This window comes from Takifugu flavidus, unplaced genomic scaffold, assembly GCF_003711565.1.
Source record: "Takifugu flavidus isolate HTHZ2018 unplaced genomic scaffold, ASM371156v2 ctg218, whole genome shotgun sequence".
NCBI classification, from domain to species: domain Eukaryota; kingdom Metazoa; phylum Chordata; class Actinopteri; order Tetraodontiformes; family Tetraodontidae; genus Takifugu; species Takifugu flavidus.
Genome location: NW_026621888.1, coordinates 1 through 15,704, shown reverse-complemented (window position 1 = coordinate 15,704; position 15,704 = coordinate 1). Strand labels below are relative to the sequence as shown.

Sequence of the window (15,704 nt, the reverse complement as noted above, 5' to 3'; positions counted from 1 at the left end):
AGTGCCTAAATGTGGTGGAGCGCTGGGATCAGCGAGGGGCTCTTTGAAGTGTTGCAGCTCTGACCCGTCGGGCTCGTTCACCTCCTCCGTCAGTCATGAGCTCGCCGGCCGCCAACGCTTCCGTGGTGATTGAGTATCGAGACTCTGTCAGCAAAGCTGTGACCAAAAATGTGATTGTTGTGGTTCTCAGCATCTCCATCAACTACGTGAATGCTGGACTCATTCAGACGTACCACAGACACCAGGTAGGACATCACGCCGCGGCTCAAGTTCACCTCTGTGGATCCTGGGGAAGCTGGAAGCCACAGGTTAATTACCCGGTGTGGTTTGACTTGCTGTGTGTGTCCTCGTTGCCCCGTCCCTCAGGTCTTCTACACCAATCCTCGTTACATCCTGTTTTTTCACCTGGTGGTCAATGACATGATCCAGGTGATGCTGACGGTGATGCTCTTCATCATCAGCTACGTCCTCTACAAGATCAACGTGTCCTTCTGCGGCGTCTTCATCCTGCTGGCTCTCATCACCACCGAGAACACGCCTCTGAACCTGGCCTGCATGGCCTTGGAGTGCTACATCGCCGTCTGCTTCCCGCTTCGCCACGGGCAGATCTGCACCATCAGGAGGACGTTGCTGCTGATCGGTCTCATCTGGACCACCAGCATGTTTTCCGTCCTTCCTGATCTCTTTGTCACGTTGGCCACGCAGCCGCTGGACTTCTTCTATTCTCAGGTGTTCTGTCTGCGGGAAACCGCCTTCCCAAACCCGCACATCATCAGGAAGAGGGACATCACCTACGTGGTCTACCTGGTCATTGTCTGGCTCATCATCTTCTACACCTATTTCAGAATTATGTTCACGGCTAAGACGGCCAGCAAAGATGCCAGGAAGGCCAGAAACACCATCATTCTCCACGGTTTCCAGGTGCTGCTGTGCATGGCAACGTACGCAGAGCCTCTCCTCAAACAGGCTCTGCTGCTCTGGTTCCCCAGGAATTACTCGGATTCTCTGTTTGCCTGTTACATTATTGTGCAGATTCTGCCTCGGTCCATCAGCCCCATCATCTACGGCGTACGAGACAAGACCTTCAGGAGGCACCTGACCAGGAACCTCCTGTGTAGGCCCCCGAGGGCCCCAGAGGAGCCTGCTCAGACATGAAAAGGCTTTGTTGTCGTTTGGGACCTGAAGACACGGAGAGATTATTCCTCTTATTTGTTGTGATTATTGAATATTGAAACTGCTGATTGGACCTTTGACCTGGAGGTTGTCCTACACAATAAACATCAACCTGACTGAAACAGGTCTCCTGGTCTCTAAACTTCAGTCTCTCCTCTGGATTTGGTGTCTACACAAATATTCCGGTGTTACTTCAGAACACGTCCCAAATATTGAACAGGTTCTGGACTGTGTTCGCAGTGTGAATAAATCTAGACCCAAATGATCAACAGCAGGGTTCTGATCTGAGTCGGTGCTGAAAATCCGACTTCAGCCCTTTTTCCTGCCGCCTTTGAGCAGGTGAAAGATGATCCGCAGCTAAAAGGTTCTGGAAGGTTCTGGAAGAGCGAGAACCCTGAACGTTCATCACATTCATGGAGTTTCACTCCCAAATACACTGAGACCACACGCTCGTTCACACAGGTGACTCGGATGGTAAACTGACTCCATCTGGTGTTCCGACACCACGCTGGTGCACGCTAAATGACGTCACAGCGGCCCGGTCCGTTTCAGGAGTTTAATCAACAAACACATTCACTGTTCCTTTGTTAACAAATTATTTCCCCCAATAAATTATCTTATATCCATAAATAATAATAAATTCAACTCCAGTGACATTGCGGCACCATGACCTCATGGTATCGGCTCTGGTCTTTAAACTGGTTCTGATCTTAATCTTCTGGGATCCTCTGGTGTGGAACAAACCTCTCAGCTCTGTTTCAGCTTCTTCATCTAGATGTGAGAGAAACACAACAGTGATGGTTGATTTGGTATTTTATTTCCACCTTCGGGGGACCAGATCGCCCTTCTGAAGAGAACGATCAGCTTCCCATTGATCCGACCAAGGCAGGGGTCTGGAGGCTGGGTCTGAAGACAGGGGTCTGGAGGCTGGGTCTGAAGACAGGGGTCTGGAGGCAGGGGTCTGGAGGCAGGGGTCTGGAGGCTGGGTCTGAAGACAGGGGTCTGGAGCTGGGGTCTGGAGGCTGGGTCTGGAGGCTGGGGTCTGGAGGCTGGGTCTGAAGACAGGGGTCTGGAGGCTGGGGTCTGGAGGCAGTGGTCTGGAGGCTGGGTCTGGAGGCTGGGGTCTGGAGGCTGGGTCTGGAGGCAGGGGTCTGGAGGCTGGTTCTGAAGACAGGGGTCTGGAGGCTGGGTCTGGAGGCAGGGGTCTGGAGGCTGGGTCTGAAGACAGGGGTCTGGAGGCTGGGGTCTGGAGGCTGGGTCTGGAGGCTGGGGTCTGGAGGCTGGGTCTGGAGGCAGGGTCTGGAGGCTGGGTCTGGAGGCAGACAGACAGACAGACAGACAGACAGACACACACACACACACACACACACAGACAGACAGACAGACAGACAGACAGACAGACAGACACACACACACACAGACAGACAGACAGACACACACACACACACACACAGACAGACATTTGTATCTTCACTCTTCTTCTGGTCCAGACAGGAAGAACAAAGATTGTGTTTCCTCTGGGTCCCTGAATGCATCATCAGGCTGTATATAATGGCTGATATCTGCTGTGGTGCATTCACAGACCTGCAGCTCCTCCTGCAGCTGCTGTGGTTCCTGTCGGTGCTGGTAAGGACCAAATTAAAGCTGAGATGTTTTAACTTCTGAACAAATAAAAATCATTTTGTCATTGTGAATCTGGTCAGATGGTAGAAAAGAAACGGAATCATTTGTGAACGTGTGCCAGCAGAATCTGCTCCTCATCTCTCATCATTTGTTCTCGGCTGTTTCTGACCTTCAGCAGCGTCTCCTGTCTCCTGTCTCCTGTCTCTGTCTCCTGTCTCTTGTCTTCTGTCTCCTGTCTCGTATCTTGTCTCCTGTCTCTTGTCTCCTGTCTTCTGTCTCTGTCTCTGTCTCCTGTCCCAGAGTTAAACCCGTCCAGAGATGAACGGGTCGGCAGCAAACGTGAGCGTGATCGTACAGTACCGAGATTCCTTCACCAAAGCTGTGATCAAGAACGTGATCATTCTGGTCGTGGGGATCTTCATCAACTACATCAACTTGAGCCTCATTCACACCTTCTGCAAACATCAGGTTTCTGGAGCTCCTCAGTCAAACACGCTCACACGGATCTGCCTCTCGTCTGGCGTCTCTGTAACCAGAGAACCAAGACTGGCTTTTAACGTCACCTCAGAGTCTTGATCTTCAGCCTTCTTCTGTTTCTGCAGGTGTTCTACATGAACCCACGCTACATACTCTTCATCCACCTGGTGATAAACGACCTGATCCAGGTGAACGTGACCATCATGCTGTTCGTCATCAGCTACCATCTACAGGATCAACATCTGCATGTTGGGTGTTCCTGCTCTGCTGGCCGGGTCGCCACCGAGAACTCGCCCCTGAACCTGGCCTGCATGGCCCTGGAGTGCTACAGCGCCGTCTGCTTCCCGCTTCACCATCTCCAAGTTTGGACCATCAAGAGAACGTTGACGTTGATCCTGCTGATGTGGACGACCACCACGGTCTCGGCCACGTCTGACCTGGTCATCACGTTGGCCACAGAGCATCTGACCATTGTTCATTCTCAGGTCTTCTGCCTCAGACACACGGCGTTCCCACTCGACATCATCACACGAAGAGAGACGTCACCTACGCGCTGTTCTTGGTCATCATCTGGATCACCATATTTTACACCTACTTTCAAATTTTGTTGACGGCAAAAACAGCAGGCAAAGACACGGTGAAGGCCAGAAACACCATCATCCTGCACAGCTTCCAGCTGCTGCTCTGCATGGCCTCGTACCTGGCGCCAGCCCTCAAAGATCTGCTTAAAAAACTCTTCCCCAAGAACTCCACAGACATTCTCTTCGTGTCTTATATCGTTGTCCAGGTCCTGCCGCGTTCAACCAGTCCCATGATCTACGGCCTACGAGACCCGACGTTCAGGAAGTACCTGAAAAGGTACATGTTAGCTAGGAGCAGCTGAAGGTCAGTGGAAGGAAGGACGTAGCGGGTCAGGGTGGGGGGCCGGGAGGTGGGTCAGCTCGTCTCAACCATTAAAGATGAAAGTAGAAGCCCAGACACAGGCTTGTCTTCATGACTGTTCCCTTAGAGCAGAGGTGTCAAACTCAAATACCCAGTGGGCCCAAATTCAAAACTGGGACAAAGTCACGGGCCAACATTGATATTTATTGAAAAAATCTTCTTCTAGCTATAACATGGAACCTTTTGATACAGACCCAAACTAGTTTTGCTCAACAACTGAACACAACACAATATATAATTTATTATTGCACACATGCAAAATCGAAATTCAAATAAAAAAAACACATCACTGGGATTCATTTCTTCTCTTTTAAATTCCAACAGTAATCTTTTGCCATTGTAAGTTAATGTAATGTAAATGTGATGCCTTTTCATCTTTTCTACTTCCTGGTGCCTTTGAGTCATTTCCAGGTGTTTGTGCTTGTCTTGGTGTTGTGTTTTATAGTGTTATCGGTTGTTGTTCTCCTTGTAATGAACATTGGCTCCACATACAAGACAGACGGGTCCGTCTACAGATCTGAACAGATATTCTGCCTCCTACCTGTTCAGAAAGGTCCTATTTTCTGCCTTTAATCATTTTTCAGAGGGGTAGTGCCAGAATTAGCATTAGCATATAAGGTCACTATGACTACCTTCTCTTTGTTGGTGGTTGGCAAGCCACAAATTGGTGAATTACCACCACCAGCTGATGTGGAGTGTGGATTTTCACACCAAAACACCATCAGAGAATTCTGGTATTTGTAGTATGAGCACATGCGCTTTTTAACAATACCGATGGGCCAGCTCTAATAGTCAATTGGAATGGCTTTGCGGGCCAAATATAATTATATTGCGGGCAAAATTAGGCCCACGGGCCAGAGTTTGCCACCTGTGCCTAAAAAGAAAGGAGCCAAAGCGGTTCTGAAGTGTTCTGAGTGGTTTTTACAGTTCTCACACAATAAAAAGGTTTCTGGATCCAGCTGTGTGTGGTCTCCCCAGCAGCTCCTGACCTTAAAATGACCTTTTCTGATCATCTGTCGCTGGTGACCTTTCGACTGTTGTTCAAGCGTCTGACGCAACGTCGTCACCAATTCAGGAGACGAGCAGCCCTGAGTGTGGATGTGGCTTAATTTGTTCTCAGAAGATTTTCCTTGTTTGTCAAAGTCGGAGAAGCTCGTTAACATTTGACGATCAACAAAAACAGGTGAGATGATGAGAAGGTCACGGCTAATTAGAACCAGCTGTAAATGACACAAGTCCTCAGGAGACGCGTCTAATAGATCCCTCTGATGCTGCCGCCTGACCTTTACTGAGGAGCCTAACGAGGGCCTGAAACGCATCACTTCCTGTTTACCCTGAGGATCACTTCCTGTTTACCCTGAGGATCACTGCAAATGTCAGCAGGTCCCAAAAGTCCTCCAGCAACAGGACAAGCACAAGTTCGCTGAAGACGGGACACACACACCCTCGTACTTCTATCTTTGTGAGGGCTCGCAGGCTTTCCCCATCACAACTAAACCCCCGATCCATGACCCCTGACCTCTGACCTCTGACCCCTGTCCTAAACCCAACTGAAGCCTCAATCGCAAACCAGATGTGAATCCTCCAACAGTCCGTTGAGGTCGTGAGGACCAGTCAAAATGTCCTCACGTCCTCAGAGACACGTCCTCAGAAGGTCTTCCTTGTTTGGACAGCAAAAATGACCAGGATGGAAAAACCTGATACAGTCGCTGGTTCTGGTGACACAAACACACATGATCTATAAACAACAGGTAATAAAACCCATAACACACACACATGATCTATAACACAACACATGAAACAAACACAACACCATGATCTAACACACACAGATGATCTACAACACTAACACACAACTGATGATATAACACAACACATGATCACATAACACAACACATGATCCACAACACATCTCAATACACAACAACATGATCTATAACACAATGATCTACAACAACAAACACATGATCTATAACACACACATGATCTATAACACAACACATGATCTATAACACAACACATGAGCTATAACACAACACATGAGCTAAACACAACAGATGATCTATAACACAACACATGATCTATAACACAACAGATGATCTATAACACAACACATGATCTATAACACAACACATGATCTATAACACAACACATGAGCTATAACACAACAGATGATCTATAACACAACACATGATCTATAACACAACAGATGATCTATACCACAACAGGTGATCTATAACACAACACATGATCTATAACACACACATGAGCTATAACACAACAGGTGATCTATAACACAACAGATGATCTATAACACAACACATGATCTATACACACCACATGATCTATAACACAACAGGTGATTTATAACACAACACAAGATCTATAACACAACAGATGATCTATAACACAACACATGATCTATAACACAACAGATGATCTATAACACAACAGGTGATCTATAACACAACACATGATCTATAACACAACAGGTGATCTATAACACAACACATGATTTATAACACAACACATGAGCTATAACACAACACATGAGCTATAACACGACAGATGATCTATAACACAACAGGTGATCTATAACACAACAGGTGATCTATAACACAACACATGATCTATAACACAACAGGTGATCTATAACACCACACATGATCTATAACACACACATGAGCTATAACACGACAGATGATCTATACACAACACATGATCTATAACACAACACATGAGCTATAACACAACAGGTGATCTATAACACAACACATGATCTATAACACAACAGATGATCTATAACACAACAGATCATCTTCAACACAATCTGGGGTCTGGAGGTTGGGGTCTGGAGGCTGGGGTCTGGAGGTTGGGGTCTGGAGGCTGGGGTCTGGAGGTTGGGGTCTGGAGGCAGGGGTCTGGAGGTTGGGGTCTGGAGGTTGGGGTCTCTGGAGGCAGGGGTCTGGAGGTTGGGGTCTGGAGGCATGGGTCTGGATGCAGAGGTCTGGAGGTTGGGGTCTGGATGCAGGGGTCTGGAGGTTGGGGTCTGGAGGCAGGGGTCTGGAGGTTGGGGTCTGGATGCAGGGGTCTGGAGGTTGGGGTCTGGAGGCAGGGGTCTGGAGGTTGGGGTCTGGAGGCATGGGTCTGGATGCAGGGGTCTGGAGGTTGGGGTCTGGAGGCAGGGGTCTGGAGGTTGGGGTCTGGAGGCTGGGGTCTGGAGGTTGGGGTCTGGAGGCAGGGGTCTGGAGGCTGGGGTCTGGAGGCAGCTGCAGCCTGTGGCTCCACAGTCAGCAACATCTTTATCGGCTCTCTGTTAAGTACCTGAAATATTGTCCAATTATATTTGCTGGAAAAGCTGACGACACTCCTGCAGGCCTCCAGGACCCGGCTGGATCACCAGCTTCTGCCACAGTGGTGGCAGCAGAGATGGAGCCACCTTAGGACCAAGGTCCTGGTGCAGCTGCTCAGGGGGGGGACTTCAACAGAAGACTGAGGGTTGCTGTATCCTAGGAGACGGTGGTTACGCCTGGATGTCTAGGCCTGTAACATGGTTCCCTGACAGGCAGACAGACAGACAGACAGACAGAGAAGACAGACAGACAGACAGACAGACAGACAGACAGACAGACATTTGTATCTTCACTCTTATTCTGGTCCAGACAGGAAGAACAAAGATTGTGTTTCCTCTGGGTCCCTGAATGCATCATCAGGCTGTATATAATGGCTGATATCTGCTGTGGTGCATTCACAGACCTGCAGCTCCTCCTGCAGCTGCTGAGGTTCCTGTGGGTGCTGGTAAGGACCAAATTAAAGCTGAGATGTTTTAACTTCTGAACAAATAAAAAATTCATTGTCATTGTGAATCTGGTCAGATGGTAGAAAAGAAACGGAATCATTTGTGAACGTGTGCCAGCAGAATCTGCTCCTCATCTCATCATTGTTCTCGGCTGTTTCTGACCTTCAGCAGCGTCTCTGTCTCCTGTCTCCTGTCTCTTGTCTCCTGTCTCTTGTCTTCTGTCTCCTGTCTCCTGTCTTCTGTCTCCTGTCTCTTGTCTCCTGTCCCAGAGTTAAACCCGTCCAGAGATGAACGGGTCGGCAGCAAACGTGAGTGTGATCGTACAGTACCGAGATTCCTCCACCAAAGCTGTGATCAAGAACGTGATCATTCTGGTCGTGGGGATCTTCCTCAACTACATCAACTCAAGCCTCATTCACACCTTTTGCAAACATCAGGTTTCTGGAGCTCCTGAGTCAAACAGCTCACCTCAGAGTCTTGATCTTCAGCCTTCTTCTGTTTCTGCAGATGTTCTACATGAACCCACGCTACATACTCTTCATCCACCTGGTGATGAACGACCTGATCCTGGTGAATGTGACCATCATGCTGTTCTTCATCAGCTACACCATCTACAGGATCAACATCTGCATGTGCTGGATGTTCATGCTGCTGGCCGTGGTCGCCACCGAGAACTCGCCCCTGAACCTGGCCTGCATGGCCCTGGAGTGCTACAGCGCCGTCTGCTTCCCGCTTCACCATCTCCAAGTTTGGACCATCAAGAGAACGTTGACGTTGATCCTGCTGATGTGGACGACCACCACGGTCTCGGCCACGTCTGACCTGGTCATCACGTTGGCCACAGAGCATCTGACCATCGTTCATTCTCAGGTCTTCTGCCTCAGACACACGGCGTTCCCACTCGACGTCATCACCATGAAGAGAGACGTCACCTACGCGCTGTTCTTGGTCATCATCTGGATCACCATATTTTACACCTACTTTCAAATTTTGTTGACGGCAAAAACAGCAGGCAAAGACACGGTGAAGGCCAGAAACACCATCATCCTGCACAGCTTCCAGCTGCTGCTCTGCATGGCCTCGTACCTGGCGCCAGCCCTCAGAGAACTGCTCCAAAAACTCTTCCCCAAGAACTCCACAGACATTCTCTTCGTGTCTTATATCGTTGTCCAGGTCCTGCCGCGTTCAACCAGTCCCATGATCTACGGCCTACGAGACCCGACGTTCAGGAAGTACCTGAAAAGGTACATGTTAGCTAGGAGCAGCTGAAGGTCAGTGGAAGGAAGGACGTAGCGGGTCAGGGTGGGGGGCGGGGGGAGGTGGGTCAGCTCGTCTCAACCATTAAAGATGAAAGTAGAAGCCCAGACACAGGCTTGTCTTCATGACTGTTCCCTTAGAGCAGAGGTGTCAAACTCAAATACCCAGTGGCCCAAATTCAAAACTGGGACAAAGTCACGGGCCAACATTGATATTTATTGAAAAAAATCTTCTTCTAGCTATAACATGGAACCTTTTGATACAGACCCAAACTAGTTTTGCTCAACAACTGAACACAACACAATATATAATTTATTATTGCACACATGCAAATCGAAATTCAAATAAAAAACACATCACTGGGATTCATTTCTTCTCTTTTAAATTCCAACAGTAATCTTTTGCCATTGTAAGTTAATGTAATGTAAATGTGATGCCTTTTCATCTCTCCTACTTCCTGGTGCCTTTGAGTCATTTCCAGGTGTTTGTGCTTGTCTTGGTGTTGTGTTTTATAGTGTTATCGGTTGTTGTTCTCCTTGTAATGAACATTGGCTCCACATACAAGACAGACGGGTCCGTCTACATATCTGAACAGATATTCTGCCTCCTACCTGTTCAGAAAGGTCCTATTTTCTGCCTTTAATCATTTTTCAGAGGGGTAGTGCCAGAATTAGCATTAGCATATAAGGTCACTATGACTACCTTCTCTTTGTTGGTGGTTGGCAAGCCACAAATTGGTGAATTACCACCACCAGCTGATGTGGAGTGTGGATTTTCACACCAAAACACCATCAGAGAATTCTGGTATTTGTAGTATGAGCACATGCGCTTTTTAACAATACCGATGGGCCAGCTCTAATAGTCAATTGGAATGGCTTTGCGGGCCAAAATAATTATATTGCGGGCAAAATTAGGCCCACGGGCCAGAGTTTGCCACCTGTGCCTAAAAAGAAAGGAGCCAAAGCGGTTCTGAAGTGTTCTGAGTGGTTTTTACAGTTCTCACACAATAAAAAGGTTTCTGGATCCAGCTGTGTGTGGTCTCCCCAGCAGCTCCTGACCTTAAAATGACCTTTTCTGATCATCTGTCGCTGGTGACCTTTCGACTGTTGTTCAAGCGTCTGACGCAACGTCGTCACCAATTCAGGAGACGAGCAGCCCCGAGTGTGGATGTGGCTTAATTTGTTCTCAGAAGATTTTCCTTGTTTGTCAAAGTCGGAGAAGCTCGTTAACATTTGACGATCAACAAAAACAGGTGAGATGATGAGAAGGTCACGGCTAATTAGAACCAGCTGTAAATGACACAAGTCCTCAGGAGACGCGTCTAATAGATCCCTCTGATGCTGCCGCCTGACCTTTACTGAGGAGCCTAACGAGGGCCTGAAACGCATCAATTCCTGTTTACCCTGAGGATCACTTCCTGTTTACCCTGAGGATCACTGCAAATGTCAGCAGGTCCCAAAAGTCCTCCAGCAACAGGACAAGCACAAGTTCGCTGAAGACGGGACACACACACCCTCGTACTTCTATCTTTGTGAGGGCTCACAGGCTTTCCCCATCACAACTAAACCCCCCGATCCATGACCCCTGACCTCTGACCCTGACCTCTGACCCCTGTCCTAAACCAACTGAAGCCTCAATCGTAAACCAGATGTGAATCCTCCAGACACGTCCTCAGAAGGTCTTCCTTGTTTGGACAGCAAAAATGACCAGGATGGAAAAACCTGATACAGTCGCTGGTTCTGGTGACACAACACAACACATGATCTATAACACAACACATGATCTATAACACAACAGATGATCTATAACACAACAGATGATCTATAACACAACACATGATCTATAACACAACAGATGATCTATAACACAACAGATGATCTATAACACAACACATGATCTATAACACACAATGATCTATAACACAACAGATGATCTATAACACAACAGGTGATCTATAACACAACACATGAGCTATAACACAACAGGTGATCTATAACACAACACATGATCTATAACACAACACATGATCTATAACACAACACATGATCTATAACACAACGGATGATCTATAACACAACAGGTGATCTATAACACAACACATGATCTATAACACAACACAACACATGAGCTATAACACAACAGCTGATCTATAACACAACAGATGATCTATAACACAACAGATGATCTATAACACAACAGATGATCTATAACACAACACACGATCTATAACACAACAGATGATCTATAACACAACAGGTGATCTATAACACAACAGGTGATCTATAACACAACACATGATCCATAACACAACACATGATCTATAACACAACAGATGATCTATAACACAACAGATGATCTCTAACACAACACATGAGCTATAACACAACAGATGATCTATAACACAACACATGAGCTAAACACAACAGATGATCTATAACACAACAGATGATCTATACCACAACAGGTGATCTATAACACAACACATGATCTATAACACAACAATGAGCTATATATAACACAACGTGATCTATAACACAACACATGATCTATAACACAACAGATGATCTATAACACAACACATGATCTATAACACAACACATGATCTATAACACAACGGATGATCTATAAACACAACAGGTGATCTATAACAAACACATGGTCTATAACACAACACAACAGATGATCTATAACACAACACATGAGCTATAACACAACAGCTGATCTATAACACAACAGATGATCTATAACACAACAGATGATCTATAACACAACAGATGATCTATAACACAAACACCGATCGAAAAAACACAGATGATCTATAACACAACAGGTGATCTATAACACAACAGGTGATCTATAACCACACACATGATCCATAACACAACACATGATCTATAACACAACAGATGATCTATAAACACAACAGATGATCTATAACACAACACGAGCTATAACACAACAGATGATCTATAACACAACACATGAGCTATAACACAACAGGTGATCTATAACACAACAGATGATCTATAACACAACACATGAGCTATAAAACACAACAGATGATCTATAACACAACAGATGATCTATACCACAACAGGTGATCTATAACACAACACATGATCTATAACACAACACATGAGCTATAACACAACAGGTGATCTATAACACAACACATGATCTATAACACAACACATGATCTATAACACAACACATGATCTATAACACAACGGATGATCTATAACACAACAGGTGATCTATAACACAACACATGATCTATAACACAACAAAACAGATGATCTATAACACAACAGATGATCTATAACAAACAGATGATCTATAACACAACACATGATCTATAACACAACAGGTGATTATAACACAACACAAGATCTATAACACAACAGATGATCTATAACACAACAGATGATCTATAACACAACAGATGATCTATCACACAACACATGATCTATAACACAACACATGATCTATAACACAACACATGAGCTATAACACAACAGCTGATCTATAACACAACAGATGATCTATAACACAACACATGATCTATAACACAACAGATGATCTATAACACAACACATGAGCTATAACACAACAGGTGATCTATAACACAACAGATGATCTATAACACAACACATGAGCTATAACACAACAGATGATCTATAACACAACAGATGATCTATACCACAACAGGTGATCTATAACACAACACATGATCTATAACACAACACATGAGCTATAACACAACAGGTGATCTATAACACAACACATGATCTATAACACAACACATGATCTATAACACAACACATGATCTATAACACAAACGGATGATCTATAACACAACAGGTGATCTATAACACAACACATGGTCTATAACACAACACAACAGATGATCTATAACACAACAGATGATCTATAACACAACACATGATCTATAACACAACAGATGATCTATAACACAACAGATGATCTATAACACAACACATGATCTATAACACAACACATGATCTATAAACAACAGATGATCTATAACACAAACAGGTGATCTATAACACAACACATGAGCTATAACACAACAGGTGATCTATAACACAACACATGATCTATAACACAACACATGATCTATAACACAACACATGATCTATAACACAACGGATGATCTATAACACAACAGGTGATCTATAACACAACACATGATCTATAACACAACACAACACATGAGCTATAACACAACAGCTGATCTATAACACAACAGATGATCTATAACACAACAGATGATCTATAACACAACAGATGATCTATAACACAACACACGATCTATAACACAACAGATGATCTATAACACAACAGGTGATCTATAACACAACAGGTGATCTATAACACAACACATGATCCATAACACAACACATGATCTATAACACAACAGATGATATACACAACAGATGATCTCTAACACAACACATGAGCTATAACACAACAGATGATCTATAACACAACACATGAGCTATAACACAACAGATGATCTATAACACAACAGATGATCTATACCACAACAGGTGATCTATAACACAACACATGATCTATACAAAAACATGAGCTATAACACAACAGGTGATCTATAACACAACACATGATCTATAACACAACAGATGATCTATAACAAACACATGATCTATAACACAAAACATGATGATCTATAACACAACGGATGATCTATAACACAACAGGTGATCTATACACACAACACATGATCTATAACACAACAAACAGATGATCTATAACACAACACATGAGCTATAACACAACAGCTGATCTATAACACAACAGATGATCTATAAACACAACAGATGATCTATAACACAACAGATGATCTATAACACAACACACGATCGAAACACAACAGATGATCTATAACACAACAGGTGATCTATAACACAACAGGTGATCTATAACACAACACATGATCCATAACACAACACATGATCTATAACACAACAGATGATCTATAACACAACAGATGATCTATAACACAACACATGAGCTATAACACAACAGATGATCTATACACAACACATGAGCTATAACACAACAGGTGATCTATAACACAACAGATGATCTATAACACAACACATGAGCTATAACACAACAGATGATCTATAACACAACAGATGATCTATACCACAAAGGGGTGATCTATAACACAACACATGATCTATAACACAACACAATGAGCTATAACACAACAGGTGATCTATAACACAACACATGATCTATAACACAACACATGATCTATAACACAACACATGATCTATAAACAAACGGATGATCTATAACACAACAGGTGATCTATAACACAACACATGATCTATAACACAACACAACAGATGATCTATAACACAACAGATGATCTATAACACAACACATGATCTATAACACAACACATGATCTATAACACAACAGGTGATTTATAACACAACACAAGATCTATAACACAACAGATGATCTATAACACAACAGATGATCTATAACACAACAGATGATCTATCACACAACACATGATCTATACACAACACATGATCTATAACACAACACATGAGCTATAACACAACAGCTGATCTATAACACAACAGATGATCTATAACACAACACATGATCTATAACACAACAGATGATCTATAACAAACGGATCATCTTCACAATCTGGGGTCTGGAGGTTGGGGTCTGGAGTTAGGGGTCTGGAGGTTGGGGTCTGGATGCAGGGGTCTGGAGGTTGGGGTCTGGAGGCAGGGGTCTGGAGGTTGGGGTCTGGAGGCAGGGGTCTGGAGTAATGGGTTGGATGCAGGGGTCTGGAGGTTGGGGTCTGGAGGCAGGGGTCTGGAGGGGGGGTCTGGAGTTAGGGGTCTGGAGGTTGGGGTCTGGAGGCTGGGGTCTGGAGGTGGGGTCTGGAGTTAGGGGTCTGGAGGTTGGGGTCTGGAGGTTGGGGTCTGGAGGTTGGGGTCTGGAGGCAGGGGTCTGGAGGTTGGGGTCTGGAGGCAGGGGTCTGGAGGCTGGGGTCTGGAGGCAGCTGCAGCTGCAGCCTGTGGCTCCACAGTCAGCAACATCTTTATCGGCTCTCTGTTAAGTACCTGAAATATTGTCTAATTATATTTGCTGGAAAAGCTGACGACACTCCTGCAGGCCTCCAGGACCCGGCTGGATCACCAGCTTCTGCCACAGTGGTGGCAGCAGAGATGGAGCCACCTTAGGACCAAGGTCCTGGTGCAGCTGCTCAGGGGGGGACTTCAACAGAAGACTGAGGGTTTGTGTATCCTAGGAGACGGTGGTTACGCCTGGATGTCTAGGCCTGTAACATGGTTCCCTGACAGGCAGGCAGGCAGACAGACAGACAGACAGACAGACAGACAGACAGACAGACAGA

At 45.2% G+C, this 15,704-nt stretch overlaps 2 protein-coding genes and 1 pseudogene across 2 annotated transcripts; all 3 read left to right on the top strand.

The window, feature by feature from the left end:
• LOC130519824 (odorant receptor 131-2-like) lies at positions 1-1,217 on the top strand. Its single transcript, XM_057023413.1, has 2 exons — positions 1-245; positions 367-1,217. Exons 1-2 carry the CDS (start codon positions 96-98, stop codon positions 1,153-1,155), a joined length of 939 nt encoding a protein of 312 aa, XP_056879393.1. The 5' UTR covers positions 1-95; the 3' UTR covers positions 1,156-1,217.
• A 1,897-nt stretch (positions 1,218-3,114) lies between these two features.
• On the top strand, positions 3,115-4,423 carry LOC130519822 (odorant receptor 131-2-like; annotated as a pseudogene).
• A 3,878-nt stretch (positions 4,424-8,301) lies between these two features.
• On the top strand, positions 8,302-9,297 carry LOC130519823 (odorant receptor 131-2-like). Its single transcript, XM_057023412.1, has 2 exons — positions 8,302-8,451; positions 8,522-9,297. The coding sequence occupies exons 1-2, from the start codon at positions 8,302-8,304 to the stop codon at positions 9,281-9,283; spliced, it is 912 nt and encodes a 303-aa protein (XP_056879392.1). The 3' UTR covers positions 9,284-9,297.
• The last annotated feature ends 6,407 nt before the right edge of the window (positions 9,298-15,704 follow it).

Excerpts from the sequence above, each read along its gene's own strand:
- LOC130519823 (XM_057023412.1), top strand. The coding sequence starts at position 8,302 with ATGAACGGGTCGGCAGCAAACGTGAGTGTGATCGTACAGTACCGAGAT. Across the intron at positions 8,452-8,521 it reads ACACCTTTTGCAAACATCAG|ATGTTCTACATGAACCCACG; the intron begins GTTTCTGGAGCT and ends CTGTTTCTGCAG.
- LOC130519824 (XM_057023413.1), top strand. The coding sequence starts at position 96 with ATGAGCTCGCCGGCCGCCAACGCTTCCGTGGTGATTGAGTATCGAGAC. Across the intron at positions 246-366 it reads AGACGTACCACAGACACCAG|GTCTTCTACACCAATCCTCG; the intron begins GTAGGACATCAC and ends CCCGTCCCTCAG.